This window comes from Papaver somniferum, chromosome 1 (genome assembly GCF_003573695.1).
Source record: "Papaver somniferum cultivar HN1 chromosome 1, ASM357369v1, whole genome shotgun sequence".
NCBI lineage: Eukaryota > Viridiplantae > Streptophyta > Magnoliopsida > Ranunculales > Papaveraceae > Papaver > Papaver somniferum.
In genome coordinates, this window is record NC_039358.1 from 131,731,336 (window position 1) to 131,750,381 (window position 19,046).

General features: G+C 36.7%; 1 protein-coding gene across 4 annotated transcripts; it reads left to right on the forward strand.

Moving 5' to 3' along the window:
• The first annotated feature begins 1,640 nt into the window (after window positions 1–1,640).
• On the forward strand, window positions 1,641–16,646 carry LOC113301008 (Fanconi anemia group D2 protein homolog). Of its 4 annotated transcripts, none has more exons than XM_026549880.1 (30): window positions 1,642–2,860; window positions 2,964–3,176; window positions 3,493–3,624; window positions 3,741–3,870; window positions 3,952–3,998; window positions 4,078–4,179; window positions 4,586–4,693; window positions 5,435–5,577; window positions 5,707–5,801; window positions 5,921–5,999; window positions 6,098–6,164; window positions 6,268–6,348; window positions 7,548–7,643; window positions 7,744–7,847; window positions 10,265–10,736; window positions 11,754–11,786; window positions 11,877–12,084; window positions 12,158–12,291; window positions 12,420–12,591; window positions 12,988–13,220; window positions 13,334–13,429; window positions 13,569–13,658; window positions 13,747–13,779; window positions 13,897–14,031; window positions 14,233–14,293; window positions 14,406–14,461; window positions 14,548–14,604; window positions 14,683–14,803; window positions 15,258–15,463; window positions 15,911–16,646. In XM_026549880.1, the coding sequence occupies exons 1-29, from the start codon at window positions 1,808–1,810 to the stop codon at window positions 15,422–15,424; spliced, it is 4,518 nt and encodes a 1,505-aa protein (XP_026405665.1). In that variant the 5' UTR covers window positions 1,642–1,807; the 3' UTR covers window positions 15,425–15,463; window positions 15,911–16,646. The 4 variants fall into 4 exon arrangements, with proteins under 4 accessions (XP_026405666.1, XP_026405667.1, XP_026405665.1 ...); XM_026549879.1 differs by having other exon boundaries at window positions 15,258–15,453; window positions 15,911–16,645; XM_026549881.1 differs by lacking the exons at window positions 15,258–15,463; window positions 15,911–16,646 and having other exon boundaries at window positions 1,641–2,860; window positions 14,406–14,441; window positions 14,683–14,807.
• The last annotated feature ends 2,400 nt before the right edge of the window (window positions 16,647–19,046 follow it).

Here is a 19,046-nt window from a genome sequence, read left to right on the forward strand (position 1 = left end):
TTAAGTTTGGATGATTATGTTTATGGTTTGGATTATTATGTTTACCGTATGCAAAGGATTACGGTACAATTGTGTTTATGGGTCGTTTTAAGTTTTTTGTAAACACAGGCTTAGAACGGTTTAGGTAGGTGTTATGTATGGTCTGATTTTGTAAGCCTCAGAGACGTCAGTTTCCTGTATCTTTTTTTGCACACAATCAGATTATGTATGCGATAATATAATCCGACTATGGTCAGTGGAACTTCAAAATTTGTTGTTGCTTTTCAAAATTTGTTCTCATTTTTCTCGAAAAAACTAACCGTTGGGGTCTTTCTCTATATAAAGAGACCTCATACCCATACCCAATTTGCCCAAAGCTTTCTTATTCGATTCACTCTTACTTTATATATGCTGCAACTACTCATTTCGTATCGCTACATACAAGCATCGCATCATTTGATTCCATCGTAGATTTGGCCACAGTCAAAACATGATACAATGAAACCCAACGTGAAGATGTCTTAGCCGAAAGGGTAACCCCTGAAAACTTTTGGGGAAGGGTGTATCTCAAATCCGTGGTAGATTATGAAAATACAAGGGGAAAAACTTGGCGACAAATGTATGAAAGGTTCCAACTTATCCAAAAAGGGATTACTGATTATGTAGACATACAAGAGAAGATATTTTTCGTAGCCATGTAGGCTTGTCGATCCGAGAATTTGTAAGTATTTGCTGATTTATATTGCATGACCTCAGTTGTTTGATCTTCCACTTGACCACTAAAAAAATAAGTATGTGTTTTGTTTTGTGTAGGAGGAAGTCGCAAAAAGGCACTAGTTGGAGGAAAAAGGTGAAGAATTCATATTTTTTTGAAAGCTAGGAATTCATAAAGTCCAAAATTACGAAGTTCAACCCGGACCATACGTCATTCAACGTACCGGACGGAGATTCTTCTGATGAAGATTATGAGTTTAAGATGTTTTTTTCGTAGGTTTTTTGGATAGATCTCTATGTAAACCCTCACAAAACTATAACTCGTTCACTAGGATCGCCTAGGGGTTTAAAGGATTGATGCACCTGCTAAATGCATCCATGATGCCCACGAAAACAACTAGTTTGAAGAAATGAATGAATATTGTCTTGAAAGTATGGACAATTTTTTTTTCCTTATTTGCAACAATCGGTTTATATAAGTTTGATAACTCACCGCTTGTTGGAATCGGTATATAACCTTACCTACTTTAACCGATTCTTTGTGTCCTTTGTGAATGAGGAACACCAACCCAAAACTGGTCAACAAGTGCACTAACACATACTGATTTTGGTGGTGATTTTGGAAAAAAAATCAGAAATTTTCACTTATTCGATGCTTGGAAGTTCAATTACATCTGAAACCGTTAATTTTCACCTAAAATAATTAATTAACACTAATGAATCAGAGATAAACTAGATATTAGTGAAAATACATGGCTAAAAGGCTTTCAAATTTACTTCATAACGACCCGTTTTTGTCATCTAGTGTTAGACCCCAAATAAACTCCCGAGGCCCAGAACTAGCCAGGTTTTGAGAACTCGTATAACCAGTTCTGATTCCAGTGCCTGGCCGGAACCGGATCAGTTACACCATTTCTTCCCTCTTATTTACAACTCCAAAGTCCAAACCCTGCCGTGTTGGTCTCTCACTTCATTTTGAAAATTGGCGGGTGTTCTACCCAATTTCCAGTATTTCCTCTCGTCTTTCCCAATTTTCATCCCCTAACTCGCTATTTTTCTCACTACGCCGCACTCTAATCCCTAATTTTTCAGTAAAGTTGAAGTTCTTATCATAATGGTTTTTCTGCATCAAATCAATTCCTCCCGAAAAAAACTCCTCTCCTCCGTAATCCCTGAAACGCCACTGAAAACCTCAAAATTCACCGCCGTAAATGTTGAGAAGGCAGAGAAAGAAAAAGATAAATCGAAACATAAAGAGACCGAGAAAGATGAAGGTGTTTCCGAAGAGAAAATGATATCGATACTAGCAGATGCTGGATGTACTCTCTTCAATAACCCTAGCTCTACTCCTTCTCTTCCTACTGATACACACAAGTTCCGTTGCCATCTCAATCATCTATTCACATCCACCTCCTCCTCTTCAAATCCTTCAATCCTATCTGATTTTCTTACTGGATTCAGTTCTCACATCAGAAACCCTAACAATCTGAGAAGAATCCTTGTTTCTGCTCCCCGTGAAAGTCTTCTTCGTAATCTCTTACTAGTTCCTTCTCTTCAATTACAACTCCAACTTACGCTTCTTGAGAAACTTCCTGAATACTATTTTGAAATTTCTAACCCTAATGGATCACTTGAAGATGATTTTGCTAGGTTAATTCTTAATCACTTCCGTTGGCTTGATTTCCTTGTTGATCCAAAGGCATTTTGTGATAAACTCATGGAAGTTCTTTCAATTTGTCCAATACATTTAAAGAAAGAGATTATTGGATCTTTGCCTGAGATTATTGGTGATCAGAACAATGATTCCATAATTTCTTCTCTACAACATATGTTAGAGGAGGATGCTGAGCTTATTGTTCCCGTTCTTGATTCATTTTCGAATCTAAACTTAGAAGGCCAGTTACAGGAGCAGGCGATTACTGTAGCATTGTCTTGTATTAGGACTGTTGATGGTGAAAACATGCCTTATCTTATTAGGTTTCTAATGTTGTCGGCTACATCAGTGAATGCTGGACGAATTATTTCACAGATTCGTCAGCATTTGAAGTTCATAGGTGGAACTGATTCTCGTAGTGCTCGAGGAAAGAAGCTTAAAGGGAAATCACAGGTGGATAATTATGAGGCTTTGGTACTTGAAGCTTTAAGATCAAGTCTCCGGTTTAAAAATGTAAGGGACTGTAAAAGTCTGTTGTTGCTTGTTATGTCAGTTTCTTAGCTCTCTATCTATTTACTTTATTTATGTGCATCTGTTTGTATGGAATTCTATGCAGATATTGTGTCAGGAGATTTTTAAAGAACTTAAATTCGTTGTCAAAGCTCAGGATCACAAGGTTATTGATGTTTGGCTACTTATGCTTATATACTCAAATGGTGGACTGTTACAAAAGAGTGTCGAAAAAATTATAAAAAGGAAAATTAGTGAAGGCTGTTTTCGTGAAAGTCTATTTGATCAGTGCATTCAGGGGCAAGGGGATTTAGTAAAGGTACGATTTCTGTCTTATTTTACAAGGTTCGAAACTTGAAATAAGGTGTAATTGCATGATATGTTGGTCCACACTGGTTTCTTATACACTATGTAGTACTAAACATCAAATACTATTTGATTGTTATCTTATAATCCATCGATCCTAAAAAGATTTAGTGAAACTAACAATCACTACTTACATAACATATTGGTTAATAATATCATTCATTTTGGAAACAAAAGGGTGAATCCCACATTTAAAAGTTTGAGCATCCTTTAAAACTACTTATTTTCTACTTTCTATAGATTTCCACATTCCAATCTTGTTTGTTCAGGAATATTTCTCTTCATTTCTATCTGTATGTGAGTTCTTATTGGCATGCAAAGAACACAGAGCAAGGGAGTTTGGCATGCAATTGTATGCGTCTATCTTCGATGAGTTCAAAGATACTTATTCAAGACAGGAAGTAAGAGTAATTGTTGTTAATTTATATATTACATTTTTTCAGATCAATTTGATTATTTTCTTTTAGTTTAAAACTGTTGCTCTTGACCATCTACTCTTCATGGTGCTTTTCTGCAGGTCCTAGGTGTGTTAGTCGCCCATATAGGTTCTGGCAGTAGTTATGAAGTGACTGCTGCACTGGAGACCATGGTACTGTTAGCTTCTAAATATTCACAGGAGCTGATCCCACTTTCATCGTACATTAATGGTAGTTTTTCTCTGCTTTTGATCCTTTTTCACATATATAGTTTAGCTATTGTAGATCTTACATTTGTTTTGTTATTTCCAGGCATCTTGGACTACTTGGAAGGGTTTAATATCGATAATCTACACAAGGTTTCTGTCTATTACTTTTGATTTGACAATAGTATCTGTTGGTTACATCTCTTGCTTGATTATCACTTTCAACTAGCAGGTCTATGAAGTGTTCAGCCATTTGGCATTGTCCGCACGCTGTAGTGCAGATTCCACTGGATCTTCTATTGCAAATGAGCTTTTGATGATCATAAGGAAGCAGGTATGAAGAAGTTTAAATCCTCTCTGACATTGAATCTCATTTACATAGGTTAATGTCGACTCCCTACTCTTTCTTTTGTGTTTCTGCTTTTGCTTAGGTTGACCACTGGTACCCTTCCGGCCAGGTTCTGGGTCTGACTTATGATTAAGCCTTAGGTTATGAAAATTTTCAGTTTATGATTAGGATAAAAGTTCTTCTGAGAAATAAAATGGATAAAACAAAGGAGGGAGTGGTTTCAGAACCTAACCAACTAACTTCCGGTCATGTTTTATTTTGGAATCCTGACTGTTATATATTCGACCAACCCGAGTTCTAGTTGAGCTTGCCCAAATCGCTCCTTAAGATTGATACACTGTATATCCACAGTGATTGAAAGATTTGAACCTCCTTTTCTCTAATTTGGCAGGTTAGTAATCCAGATTTGAAATATAAGAAGATGGGTATAATTGGGACTCTGAAGATAGTTTCTTGTCTTGGTGATCGAAAAAATGCCGCTTGTCCATCATCTTCTCAGGTAGAACACAAGATTATTTCATAAGATTAACATACTATTATCAACTTGGATGCTTTTGTTGGTTTCCTAGCAATCATGAACGGTGTGTTAATAACATGTTGTAAATGATTAACTTCGTTTCGTTAGTGTCACCCTGTACCTAGAAAACCTAATTAATGCTGTTCGTATTAACTGCAGTTTCATTGTACAATCTGTTGAATAAAATTCAATGTGAAGTCTGTTCTCTACATTCCAAGATTTGAGGAAAAACGTAACTGCTCGATTAATACATCGAATAATGACCACAACAAAAGAAAATAAAAATAGACAAGAGAGGATTACAACAGGTTATATGTTATGTGCGCATGACCAGAGAAAATGCATCTAAGAACATTGCATGTCGAGTAAACTACAGTAGCATATAGCTTTAAGAGTCACATTTGCATCTTTTTTATCTTTACTTGCATTAAAAAATGGTAAACTGAGTCACATCATCATAAACTAATTGTTTTCTTTTAATTCTTCAAGTATGTTCCAAGTCCTATTTAGTATGCTTGTGTTTTTATGTAGCATTTGATTATGGAGTAATTGAATTCACTATATGAAGTTTTGCATTTTTATGTAATTTCCTAGAGGATTTTTAAGAATCTTTATTTTCTTATCAATACCTTATTGCAGTTGAAGATATGATCTGAAAAAAGCAATATTTTTCTTTGTTATTATGTAACACTTTCTTGTTATCTTTGTCACTCATTTTCGCAGAGAACAAATCCTCAGGAGTGTTTAGAACTTCTGAAAATGTCATTGGATTCGTGCAAGTTGTTGCCTCGACCCTTGACCCTGTTTTATGATGAACTTATTGCCTTACTGGAGTCTACAAGTCTACAACCAGCAATTATAGAATGGTGATTATGTTAATTTTTGTGAACCAATTTTGAGAGTAGTTATTAAGTTAAAATAGCTCTGTATATGGAATTTTAGGATATGTGCTCTTACATATTGTGGCAATATTTTAAAGCTATGTAGTGTTGTAGGATTGGGAAACATGTAAGTGAATTCGAAGCAATATATTTGTCTGATCTTGAAGGAGGGAAATTGCTATCAGAAAACTCGTCTTTTGAGTTAGAAGGTACCGTTAGGAACTCTGGGCAAATATTGTTTTTACCTTTGGATTTAACCGGCTTCGATATTCTATGTGTCCGTTTCAAATGACAGAAAACTGATATTCTTGCTCTTGTTCTCATGCAGGGAATTTGTGGATGAACTTAGACGGGGATCTGTCTCCCATTTGTTTGAATGTCTTGCCACTTATCGCCTCTTCTTCCGGGTATGATTTTATCCTAGCTTTCCTTTATTTCAAATCATTTGTCTTCTCTTATCGTTAACCTGTTCCCTAATTAATATTATCTCAAAAATACCCTGTAGTTTTATTGCCCACAGTTCATCAGTGCCTTTGCAAATTCTTCCTGCATACTTCCGTCTTCTCTCTGTTGTAAGTCTTTGAATTCACTATTGAAGGAACATTGGGGCAAATACTGAGAGAGTGAGAGTATTTTTTTTAATAATCTAATTGTGTTTAATTCATAATGAAAAAGGTTGAGAGGGTGACAAGTGACGGATCTCTTGGTGGCATTGATGCACTACTTGGTTGCCCTTTGCACCTTCCTTGCCCTAAGGTTTGCTTCACTGATCTTACTCTAAAACCATTGTTATAAGTGTATGCTTCCGACTACATACAACCATGCTTCAGAGTTCGTACAACCATGCTTGCCTGTTTTCATTTATGTTGTGTTTGAACGTTTTATGTTTTGCCTCTGTTTGTCATTTGTAGATGATCAATAACCTTTTTCTTCTTTTCTGCTTAAAAAGTACGTAGTGCATCGATATAAGACTCTTAATTTGTTTCGGGTTTTGGATTGGTGTTTTTAATTTGTAGTAAATAGTAATAATTATCTTCTCTGTCTTATGCATAGAGTTCTGACTAACCGAACAATATCGGAAATAAATTATTGAACTAGGGAACAAAAATGTTTGTGTTGGTTAATATTTTACACATGTATCTGTAGTACTCAAAATTTGAGGTGGAACTGAAGCAAGTTGAGGTATGATGTCCAAGGAACAATCTGTGCTTGTGATGGAAAATCACCCTCAAGGTTGAACTGTTGTATTGTTTTTAAAGATACACCCTTATATATTCTGGTGGATCTGTTGGTTAACTTCACAGACCAAGCAGTAAACTTAACCTTAATAAGTACATCACCCAACCAGGAACTATACTAGTAATAAGTTTGACAAGTATTTCATAGCATAGCATGGAATCCAAGAGATTGTGCCACGAAGTCATAGGCATCTGTCATTGTCTAATACTCTGAAAACCATTTTGATCAGGACGTGTATAATAGGTTATGTGAGACAAGAGAGCTATCCATATGGGTTTGCACTGAACAGGCAAAATGTCTGTAAAAGTGCACCTGATAGATATCTTCAAATATGGTTTGCAATATGATCCAAGTTCCTCTGGGGTGCAGGACACGTATTAGATATATGGTGCATGTAAATTCAAATATGGTTTACAATATAATAAATTCTCTAAAGTAATATCAATCATGTAACGACATTCATGGAAGATGTGAAAGAAAAGTACAACCCCTCCCTGAAATCTACATTGCACACTATTAACTTTACCTTAGATATTTCATGTCCAGTACAGAGTAAGTAAGACATGAGAGCATTTATGAGCTACTAGAGATGCCCGTATAGCATGTAATTATCGATTTAATTTTGGGCTTTATACTTCTATTCTTCTTGCATTCAACACGTAGAATAGCTGTCTTGATGCGTTAACTGTCTGACACATGCTTATTTATTCCACCAGTATTTTGCTCGGGGTGTTTGGTTGTCTCTGACAGGGAAACAAAAGCAAGCAATATGCCTTTCTCTCTATTATGGATGTAATTGGATAAGGGAATTGGTAAGCTTTCATCAAAAAATGGATTGTGCTATTTTTCTATAATCATTTTGATATTAATCAATCATATAGAACCTTACACTGCTAATATTTAATGTTTAAGCTCAATGCCTTTTGTACACAAGTTACTGGAGATTTAGATTGTTTAAGTCAGGCAGCGAGGGAGGAAATAAGTGCAAAGTTGCGAAAGCGCTTGAGGAACCTAATGTGAGTTACTGCGGTACTCTGTCTGAATAAGTTATTTTTGTGATGGTTTTTAGCAATGTAATTTTCACTTATCAGCTCAAATATTTACCAGAATTCTAGCCCTTTTCTATAAGGTGTAACCTGTGCTATACGGCACGGCCTCACTGTCAAAATATCATCTGTTGGATGATTATTAGCCTTAATTTTAACCAGTGATGTGTCCTCAAGGGTTCATCCATGGGGTTGTTCAAAAGGAAGTTAAAAATTAATGTCAACGGTGAGCACACCCAGACAGTGTTATTACACTGTATAGGTATCTTTTCCAAGATCTAACATATCTGCTTTAATCTTTCCTGTTGTCAATTTATTACACCTACACTTCAAATGCAATTATTTGAATAAAAAGTGTCGGGCACCTTCCTTTAATGAAGATGAGAATTGTCAATGGTCATGTTTTTTGAGCTTTTATGCTGTAGAGGTTAAAGGTAAAGGCATGTCAGAGTTGTCTGGTAATGGATTGGTGTGTCTCCCTTTCTTTTTCTTATTTTTGAGCTCTGTGTTCAATGGTGATCTAAAATTATTAAGTAATACCCAAAGACTAGTGGGACATTGGACTTCACCAAGGAGCGCAAATTCGCGTATCTCCGGGAAATTTTGTGATGACCTTTCATGAATCTGGTGACTAAGAGTCGGACTTAGGTCAGCAAAAGAAGGATGTTCCGCACCTAGGATGCTCCTTTATAATACTAGTCCGCCAAGAAGCCTTGAACCTGGCACCTCTAGCAAAGATACTACTCACTGAAGGGAGAGCAGACCATCTCTCTGAAAAAACTGCGACTGATGGGAAATGCCAAATGAATAACTTTATTCCTTAGACTAGGGGTCCAGTGTACACTTGGGAGACTGATGATCCCCCTTTTATAGATAAAGCTATTTATGGGCTTCACAGTCTCATTATACTTGTCTCGGTAAGTCATCTCTCTTGTTATAGGCTTATAGCCAAATGGGCTATGGCCAGACGACGGTTTGATTTCTGATTTTTTGTTCCAAAAGAAAAAATGTATCTTTTTCTTGATGGTATCTTAGTATCCTATGACTCTTTATTACACAATGCCATGGAGGATTTAAAACAATATTTTTAATGGTAGTTCGTGGGTGCGAAAGAGTGATATTTATGTCTCACTTAGGCTTCTGATTTTTTCTTTGAAAGGGACATTTACAAGTTACATCCTATAGATTTAACTTTAAGTCAAACACAGAAGATAACCTAGTAAATGTTGCCTTGCTTGGTTTAGGTGGGGAAGTGTATGTACCCAGTTGTTTCTGACCTGTATCATGTTCGCTGTGGGTGTATTGGGACAGATCATGCGAAAACAAGGCAAGTTCAGTAGGATATAGTTCGTCATGATCTACAGTATCTTGATATAGTTCATTAGGATGTTGTTCACCGTCGTCTCTGAGAAAAGGTTGTCAGTATCAGTCTTGATATTGGCTATCTTGATGTTCTTTTCTTTCTTTCTCTCTTTTCTCCCTCTCTTTTTAGCCATTTTTCTGGAATTCATTAACTCTGTTGTGTTGCCTACCTTGATGCTGCCTGGGCCAGCTGGTACAATATGGGAACTAATCTGTCTCTGGATACTACTTTGTGTTAGTGGGAAGTTATCCTCAATTAGGTGATTGTAGGAACTCAAATCATTGCAATGACTCTGTTTTCTTACTATTGAACTGTAATATACACTGCTGGTAACCCATGACTGGTTACCATTTTATCTAGGGCCATAGAGCAAAACAAAGATAACACCATTAATTCATTCTGAAGATCAAGTGGTTGACATCTTTACCGAGTCCTAGAGTAGGACCTTTATGCTTTGATTATGTATGGTTTACATAATGCTGTCAAAAAGACCCAAAACCAAATTACTTTTTTTCTTTTTCTTGCGTTTGAAAGGGCTAGTGTAGGGAACCAAAAAACTACTAGTATATGAAATTTGAGAATGTTTTTTTTCCCTGTCAATGCCGTGTTATTAGTTATCTGCTTTTTCCACATTTTTTTTTAGTTTTAAATGAGATATATTAAAAACAGACCCAAGTGATTGAGGCTAGCTCATTTAAGGTTGCTGTGGGCAGGGATGTGCCCCTTATGTGTGCTCCAACCATTAGATCACTTCAGCTGCACTATTGCCTGCCGTATGAATGAAATTATAGCCCATAAAAGCATTACATTGAGAGAGAACTTGAGCTGCAGCCTGTAGAATTGCTAAGCGTACTTTAAGCCTGTAGAACTTGAGCTGCAGCCTGTAGAGAAACATACTAGGTTTAAGATAATATTTTCTATTTTAAAGGACTCTTTTGCTTCTTGTTGAATGGTTATTTCTAAATTGATGGAGCAGTGGTCCTGTGATTTGTCCGTGTACTGATGGAAAATTCAATTTGTGCAGTTTTCTGGAATGCTTATTGAATACCTCCCTCAAACTGTACCCTGTATCTCTACCTGAGCTCCACCTTTTGCCGGAGCACCATGGATCTTCTTACTTTAGCAAGCCAAGTTTTTTAGGAAACAAGGATTCAAAGAGTGATAACAAAAGAATATCTGAGAGCACTCAGACCATTTCATCGGGAAAAAGAAAAAAGTTGAAGAACATAGTGACTTCAGATAATAGTCAAACGCTGAGGCAACCTACGATCATGGATGTGCTGAGAAAAGCAGGCGTTACTATAAGCCAAGAAGGGCCAAAAAGCAGATCGTCCGACCCTTCGTACAAGGGGACAGAATCTCAGTCTGAAGAACTTTTCAACAATGATCCTAACAGCCCTGTAGATATCTGTGCAGTTACCATGGTTTTGGACACACAAAGATCTAAATGCAGGCCTTTACGAGTTGACTGCTTGTCCATATTGAGCTTTTCTGAGGTATGCATATATGCTTAAAAATGTTGGCTGTAAATTATATTTCATGAGATTGTATCTGCATTTAGTTTCATTCATTGATTGAAATGGTCCAGTGTGAGTACCTATAAACAGTTGTCACAGTTACTTTACCCTGATGTTTGAATTCACAAAATGTGGTTTATATACCATTTTGTGTAACTTTATCCCCTAGCTTATTGCAAAACAAGTTAGCTTCTTTTGTTTATGACGCTGTTATTACTTATGTAACTGTAGTTCTTGATGCTTACATTTATGAACCATAAGAGTTGTAGACACATGTTCATTTGGTATATGGTTTTTGTCGCGAATAACATACGTAAAAAATGTCACCGTTGGCTGAATTTGCCTATTTACACCAACAGAAGTTGATGTGAACATTCCATTTCTACCTATAAACTTCCATCTCGTTGGACTTCTGTCATCATCTAGGCTGGATATAACTTGCATATGAACACAACAGAAAGAATCTGGTTGGGAGTACCAGGTTTTGGTGGATTTTTAGGCCTAACTGGAGTATCTTGTCTTGGCACCTTATTCATTTAAAGAGAATAGATGAACACTTTTGGTGATCTCTTCTTTGAGTGGAGTTTGGACTGGTTCATCTGGGTAATCTTTGCTTGAGCAATCCAAGAGAACCTCTCATGGTGATGCATACAACTAAGATTTGGTAGATAATAAGGACCTAGAAACGCGCTCAACCACTTCTTGTAACACGCTGGGTACCTGAAGCCTCGACTTTTAGTGACTTTTATATCAAACCAATTATGTTGTTTATTAGATCCCTGTTGTAAGAACAAGAGAAAAAAGAAAGTGCTTGCTACAGCCTCTAAGTATGTGTTTATCATTGGTACTTAATCTTGCAAAATGTTTATTGAAGTACTTTTACAGTGGGTTTCTTTACACATTACGATGTATCTCTATTGTCATCTTAAGGGATTGGAGAGTTACTTGCTATGTTATTCAGCATGACTAATTTTGTATACATTCACCCCGTTGCAGATTCAAGATTCTTGTTCTGATCCTGCAGTTGAGGTAAGCTTATAGTCATAGACAATATACGGAGGATGGACTTATTTTTTATGATTTTATTGCTCATTTCTTTTGTGTACTTTTCTGTACTAGTTACCCTTGCATTTGTACCTTCTACGCGATCTTCACAACAAGCTGGATGATGCAAGTCCTTCGAGCAAACAATTTCCACCTGGAAGCTTAAGGGCACCACCTGCTCTCAACAGGATGACAGCCAGTGAGCTCTTGAACAAGATGAGGCCACTATTTCCAAGCCTAAGAAAACATTTTGATTGCACAGTTTTTGTTCTTAAAGAAGGAGGTATGCTCATGCTTTCTTATATTTCACGCTCACTGCATCAGAAATCGATCTGTTGACAAAAATGATGACGCAGGGGATGAAACTTATCAAGAAAGTTGGAAAACTCAGTCTGCTTCTGCTGGAAACCCAGATATACCCGATTTGGTGATCTCAAAGGCAGTAGTTGCTGGTTCTGTCTTCAGTGAGATTCTTTTTTGTTTTAGCAAGGTAAGGTCGAAACTTCAACATTCTGTTGTTTTCTTGATTACTGATGGTCAATGTGTTATCAAGGTACACTCGATACCTCAACCTTTTTTTGTATTCTCGATGTTATACTCTTCATATTCTTAATGCAGATGCTAAAGCTTCCTCAGATGGATATGCAGCTACTCTTAGACCTCCTCGAGGCCTTCCAGCCAATTGGGGTACCTGAGCTTGTTCTCTCCATAAACCCATTGCCTTCTGCTGGCAGCATAGATTACATGTATTGTGGTGCTTATTCCTTCTTGGAAGGTGTAATGGATATAGGTATATCTCTAAAAACTCGCTGGTGGAACTAAATCCTCTCGCCCATCTGATAAATTATGATATATTTGAGAAACCCGCGTATTTACATAAAGAATTTGAGATACTGAACATTTGACTTTAGAGACAACTTTCAGAATATTCCAACACATGAATGTTTGTTGATAATGCACATGATAATTCTGAGATTTTGCAATGAAGTAAGTGTTTTGGGAACAAGCTATTGAGCCAACATTGGAATTTACCGCAAACAATTCTGAAATTGTATTAGATCTGACTCTCAAAATACTAAAATATTGCATATGACGTATTCTGATCCTGAGATTTTGATGCGTAGAATTAACCTGGAAGCTATAAAAGTTTCGTGTTACATTTCTGACTACGTCTGCTTTACTGCAGCCTGTTCTTTCACACTTCCTCAGGCATCAGAAGTTATTGCTACTCTAGAATCAGTGGTGAGTTCTGCAAAGTCATTCGTTTGTCAATTGCTAGAAAGTGACAAGAAAAGTACAAATTTAGTGCGCGTCCAGAGAGTCCTTCCTATTCTGTGCAGCAGACTTGGAAGTTGTGCACAGAAGCTGTTAATGCAAAACTGGGATGATGAAAATCTTCCGAATGGTTCAAAGAGCAAGGTGAGAGACTGTCACAAATCATGTATTGTATAGTTCTTATCTCCTCATTAATGCCATACTAAGTTCCGATATGATCCTCATTCCCCAAGTATTGTCTGTCTGATCTTTTTCAGGGAGACATGATCCAGAAGATACTGCACATCTATTTGGAGTATAGTGATTCCACCGCTGATTTGCTCGAGGAACATGCATGCTCTATCTTGCCACAGGTTCTTATGTTTTTACCAACCACATACGGTTAACTTCGGTCTCGGCTTATTTATTACCATGAACTATATAATTTGATTCCCTCTTATATGTAAATATGATGTATGCTCTAGCAACTTCAACATTCTCATGCATTTGTAGGTCCATTCTGGAAAAAGTAAATCTGAAGAAGCCGGTTGTAGTTTCCCAACATTGTGCTCAACAACATTTATTGTTTGGTATCGGGTATTGGTAAGGATTTACGATGTTGCGATGTTGCACAATTTATCACATAATTATTTTTAACAGAATGATAACGGAAGTGGTTTTTCTTGTGCAGTATGAGCAGAATCTCACAGTTCTTAACAAGTTGGTGAGCTCAAAAAGCTATTGTTTCGTCATACCTGGGTTACTGATTCAGCACTTAACCACAAATTCTATTGTTTATTGTCTTCAGTTTTTCTTTCCTTTTTTTTTTCTTCCTATTTAGGTAAAAGAAGCTGCTGTCGTAGCAAAATGTGCCCCAGATGTTCGAGTTGAAGCTATAAGACGGTTTTTGATAAAACTACGCCAGTCTGTTAATGTGCTTGTTTCTTTAGTCAACATGTGCAAGATTCATGAAAAGGTGGGTTAGGCTCCAGTTGTTTGTTCTCCATGGGCAACAACCTTTAGTTTGGGAAGACTTCCTCTGTAGGATGTGTTGGTAATGAAGGTCATCCATTTCGTCGTTTCTTAATTAATAATCCCTTTCCTGCCATGAAAATGTTCAGCTTATCTTTAGATGAACAGGTATTATTTCATATCAACCTGACAACCTGCGATACAGGTAAATGTGCACGCAATGGCAGTCAAGTATGGTGCGAAGTTTGTCGATTTATTCCTCAAAGGTAAACATTTGCATTTGTTGTAAGAATATTAGCTCCGGATGTTTTTTTTTTCTGATATTTATTAGCTCCGAGATGTTTATTAAATTATTATGCTCAAAACTTTATATCCCAGTTTTCGACTTCCTAGAAGCCAATTTTCAAGGGCAAGGTGACATCATTATCCAACTGGTTAGATATATTGTGCTTTTGATTGATTTTTGTGGTGATTAGTATCAGTTCCTTTAATCACGAACCAACAATCTAATTTGATCCAGGTGAAAGAGCTCCAAAAGGCAACAAGAACAATACAAACCCTGTGTTCTGAGGCCAAGGTTAGTTAGTCTTGGTATGAAGTAACATCACCAAAGATCAAATTGTTTATATCCTTTTTGATTTGATTATGTTTGTAGGGCTCAAGACGAACAATGATAACAACTAAGATTCCTGCTACAAAGCGGTCCATGGAACGATTTTTGTTCCGTGTCAAGGCACTCTTTCACAATACGTCAAGTGGATGCACATTTTGGATGGGTAAGTCCAGCCCTTCGAGATTAGCCCAGCAATTTCTTTCCAAATTGGAAATAAAAAAAGGATATACATCTAAATTGCAAGTTCAAAAATGTCTTTTTATGATTATCAAGAAAAAAGTGAAACTGCAAAAAAATAATCGCACTCTTAAATTGGTGATGAGTGACGAGAATTTAGCACCTCAGTTTCTTATGGTTCTATATGAATACCGACGCAGGGAGTGTTCATGAAAATGCCATGGTTTAAACAGAGAAAGATGTGGCTATACTTTTGCTCTTGTTGTTATGCTTACTCTCTTGCTCTGACAGCCATTTGCATTTGCATTTGATATTTGATTTGTAAGATACATCAGAAATAATGAGAAGATTTTGAATGCGGTTCTGTTAAAGTTAGATGAACTGTTTTAAAAGCAGACAGTTAAATGAAGTTGCTGAATTGTTCCTTTAATCGGTGGCAGGCAACCTAAAACACAAGGACTTGTACGGCCAGGTGGTAAGTTCTCAAGCTTATGCAGATACAGATGATGCTAACATTCACAAAGAAGCAGAAGATGCCATGGAGGCAACCATCGATGATGATCAAGCAACCAAAAGTGATAGCCAAGAAGAAAATGAGTCTGAATGAAACTCTTTGGTCTTTTGCTCTAAATGAAGGTAAATCAATGTGAGTTCTTTTGCTCGATAGAATGCATCTTGACCAAGAGGGTGCATGGAAAGACATATAAAAATAGCTTTTCAACTAACAAATATTTGTCTTCTTAGTTCTAAAAGCCCCTTGAGGTCACATGTTTATAGGTCACAATTTTGTAATTTGCTTCGCATGTTAGCACCAAAACGAGAAACTGAGTAATTGCTGACCTATTTATATTCAAATACATTATATATTAAAGCCATAAACATACAAATTGTGTTTCCATCTCACAAAAGCATTCCAAGAGACATAAAGAAGAAAAAGTTGAAATTTGTTGGGCACATACAACACTCACTGAAAATCAAAACAGTAACATCGTTATATTCAGCGTTACAGAAGAAAAAAAGAAAAGAAAAGGAAAGTAGGAAATTGTTGGATGGTGGGAAATATATTTGTACCCTAATCAAAGTAATGCTGCAGGTAAATCAGACGACCTTAGCAGTGGAAGGTGCAGCAGCAGCAACAGCATCCGAGTTTTGATCAGGAATTAAAGGGGTACGAATTGAGGAGGTTGTGGAGTTACCATTATCAGGAGCAGTATTAACAGCATCATCAGGATCGTAATCGGGATCTAGAGAACGGTCAATGGCTTCTCTTCCTTTATCGAGGCAGGGCTTGCAAGCAACCTCGATCGTAATCCATCCTAGAACGAGCCCTACAATGGCTATTACTGAGGTGGTCAGCGCTCCCATTGTTCTCTCTCTCGATCTCGAAGGGAAGAATTGAAGAAACAATAACGGTATGGCTGGTTCTTGTGGTAGGTGATATGACAACGCATTTGAGAAAATGGGTATATTCAAGGCCCATCAGAAAACGGGTTTTACTCGCGAACTTGTCAAATTCAACTGTTTTTTCCTTCGTTATTTCTTCATTTAGACTATACGAACAAATTAGGGGAAGTATAATTTCCTTTTTGAAAATAAAATCAGAGGAAGTATGTGGAAGATGTCTTCGACATGAATAAGCATCAACGGCAAAGACATAGTGTAGGGGTTACTGGTAAAGCTTGTAAGTAACTGTAGAGGGTCGAAAATGGGTGATCGACCTTAATATTAAAGATTTTGGGGCCTGGAGATTTTGAATGGGAAACTTAGGCGCAGGTCCAAAAAAAATAATATTCCCATTGTCAGGTCCATAATTAATTTTAGGTACCGTGACACCCATAATTATTTCCGTGACACCCATAATTATATGAAATTTTGAAAAACGTATGCATAACAGGTTATACATTAGGGGTATAATTGACAACGCAACTTGGATATAACATATCTAAAAAACCGCGTCTTGGAATTTTACAAATTTTATATCGTTTGGAAATCGTTTTAAGAGAGCTACACAACGAGTACAAACAACAATATTAAATTTTTGTTTTTCACGAAAAAATCGGAGGTGATCATCATTTTAGGCAAATTTTTTGAAAACTTGATACATAACCATTATGCAACCACCAAAAAGGATGCATAACGCATTATGCAGACGCATAACGAACTATGCAATCATTTTCTCCATTGCATAACAAATTATGCATCTATAACAAGTTATGTAGCCATTGTATTAGTGCGTACATAAAAAATAGATGCATAATGCATTATGCATCTATTTTCTCGATGCATAAAAGATTGTGCAACAATTTTCTCGATGCATAATGCATTATGCAGCCGTATTTTTGGATGCATAACAGGTTATGCCTCTATTTTTGCGACTGCATAACATGTTATGCAGATATTATTGTAGGTGCATGACAAGTTATGCAGTCTTTGTTTTTATTGGTTTTAATAGTGATAAAAAAGTTGTTGCATAACATGTTATGCAACCGTTTTCTAGATTGCATAACAAGTTATGCAACGAATTTTGCAAATGCATAATAGGATATGCAACCAATTCCGTAGTTGTCATCCATATAACATAATACCATTATTGGTACAAAGAAAACACACTAGTTGTAGGTACAAAACCAACGTTTTAGAAAAAGAGTACAAAACCCCGTAAATAGTAAATCAGCCAAGTGTTAACTATCATCCCACCTGCAATAACAAAATTCCAAAACAAAAAAATGTCAAATAAAATTCAATCGATTAATTTCTTCTGATTGAAAATCGGAAAAGTGGAACAATGATTTAATTACCATTGGGATGAAGGACTTGGCCAGTGAAATAAGAAGAACAGTTCTGATTAGCTAAGAAGATATAACATACAACTCTTCCCATGGGCGTCTTTTCCAAACTTTGTCACCATATCCTCATTATACGAATCCGGTTGTGCTGGAGTCCAAACCAGTCCAGGGGCAACACCATTAACACGAATTCCCTTGTTCACAAGCTCAAGTGCAAGTGCCCTGGTAAGCGAAACAATCACATTTTCACCCTCTTTGTTGCTGCCATCTTCTTGTTAAGCTCGATACACAACCACAAGCTTCACAGCTCAATACTAAGTCTCAGCTCCTTCTATCAATTAACACCATATTGATTCAACCAAATTCATTACATTTAGGACCATTGCTTTTCTCTCAGCCAATTTCTCAAACAATAGGTGTGCATTATATTAACCACCAACAATTTCTATTCTTTGGGTCTTATAATCTCGTCCTACGAGTTGTATAAGCAAACAATCACTATCGACTAAAATCTATTCGATCAAACAGCTTCATACAAAATCAAATCGAGACAGCAGTTCTCCATAAATCTCTTCTAACTCCCTGTACTTCAGTTCAACCAAGTACCCAGTTGTTCTCATTTGAAGTCCCAGAAGTTTTACAGCACAACTCCTACACGAACCCAAACTAGTAAACTCTTGAATCAAGACTCTCTTTTCTCACAGTTCCCATTTAGACCGCATGAACCAACACCATCAGTCACCAACTTCCGTCACTTCTCATCTCCGGCCACTGGACTTCTGTTTCTACACAACTGAATCTTCATACTTGCAACCATCTATTCAAGCTAGGATTAGGTAAATCACCACTGCCAAAATCAGCTGATTCATATTCTCATACAGGCATATCAACCCATCCAATTACCACCATTAACCATTCGTATGAATCGACGGCAAAATCAGGCTTTGAATTTGATTTTCCGGCCTTAAATTCAGGCCAACAAACCTCAAGTTCGATTCACTGAGATCCTCCGAACACATTTTTGCTGTTGTTGTTGCTGTTGTAGAGCCAATAATTGCTTATGTCGATCTCCATCTCTATGAACTGATGTCGCAACACTAATACTTATTCAACACAAAAATATGGGTTTGAGACTAATTTTTTTCCAAAAAATGGGTGCGCGCGTGCAATTTTTGACGGTGGATTTCTCAGTGGAATTTTTTTACAAAATGGGTCTAGTAGTAGTTTTCACATTTTGAATCCCACCATGACTAAAGGGATATGGGCTTCTAAACTATGTAAACTCTTACTATTGAAACATCATCGTAAGTCGTATCCTCTTAAAATTCAAATCCTTTTAAAAATTGAAACCCATTCAAATTATTTCCCTTATAAACTAAAATTAAAACCTAATTATAATAATCGATTCTAACTACTTCGCTCAATTTAAAATAAATTTCATTA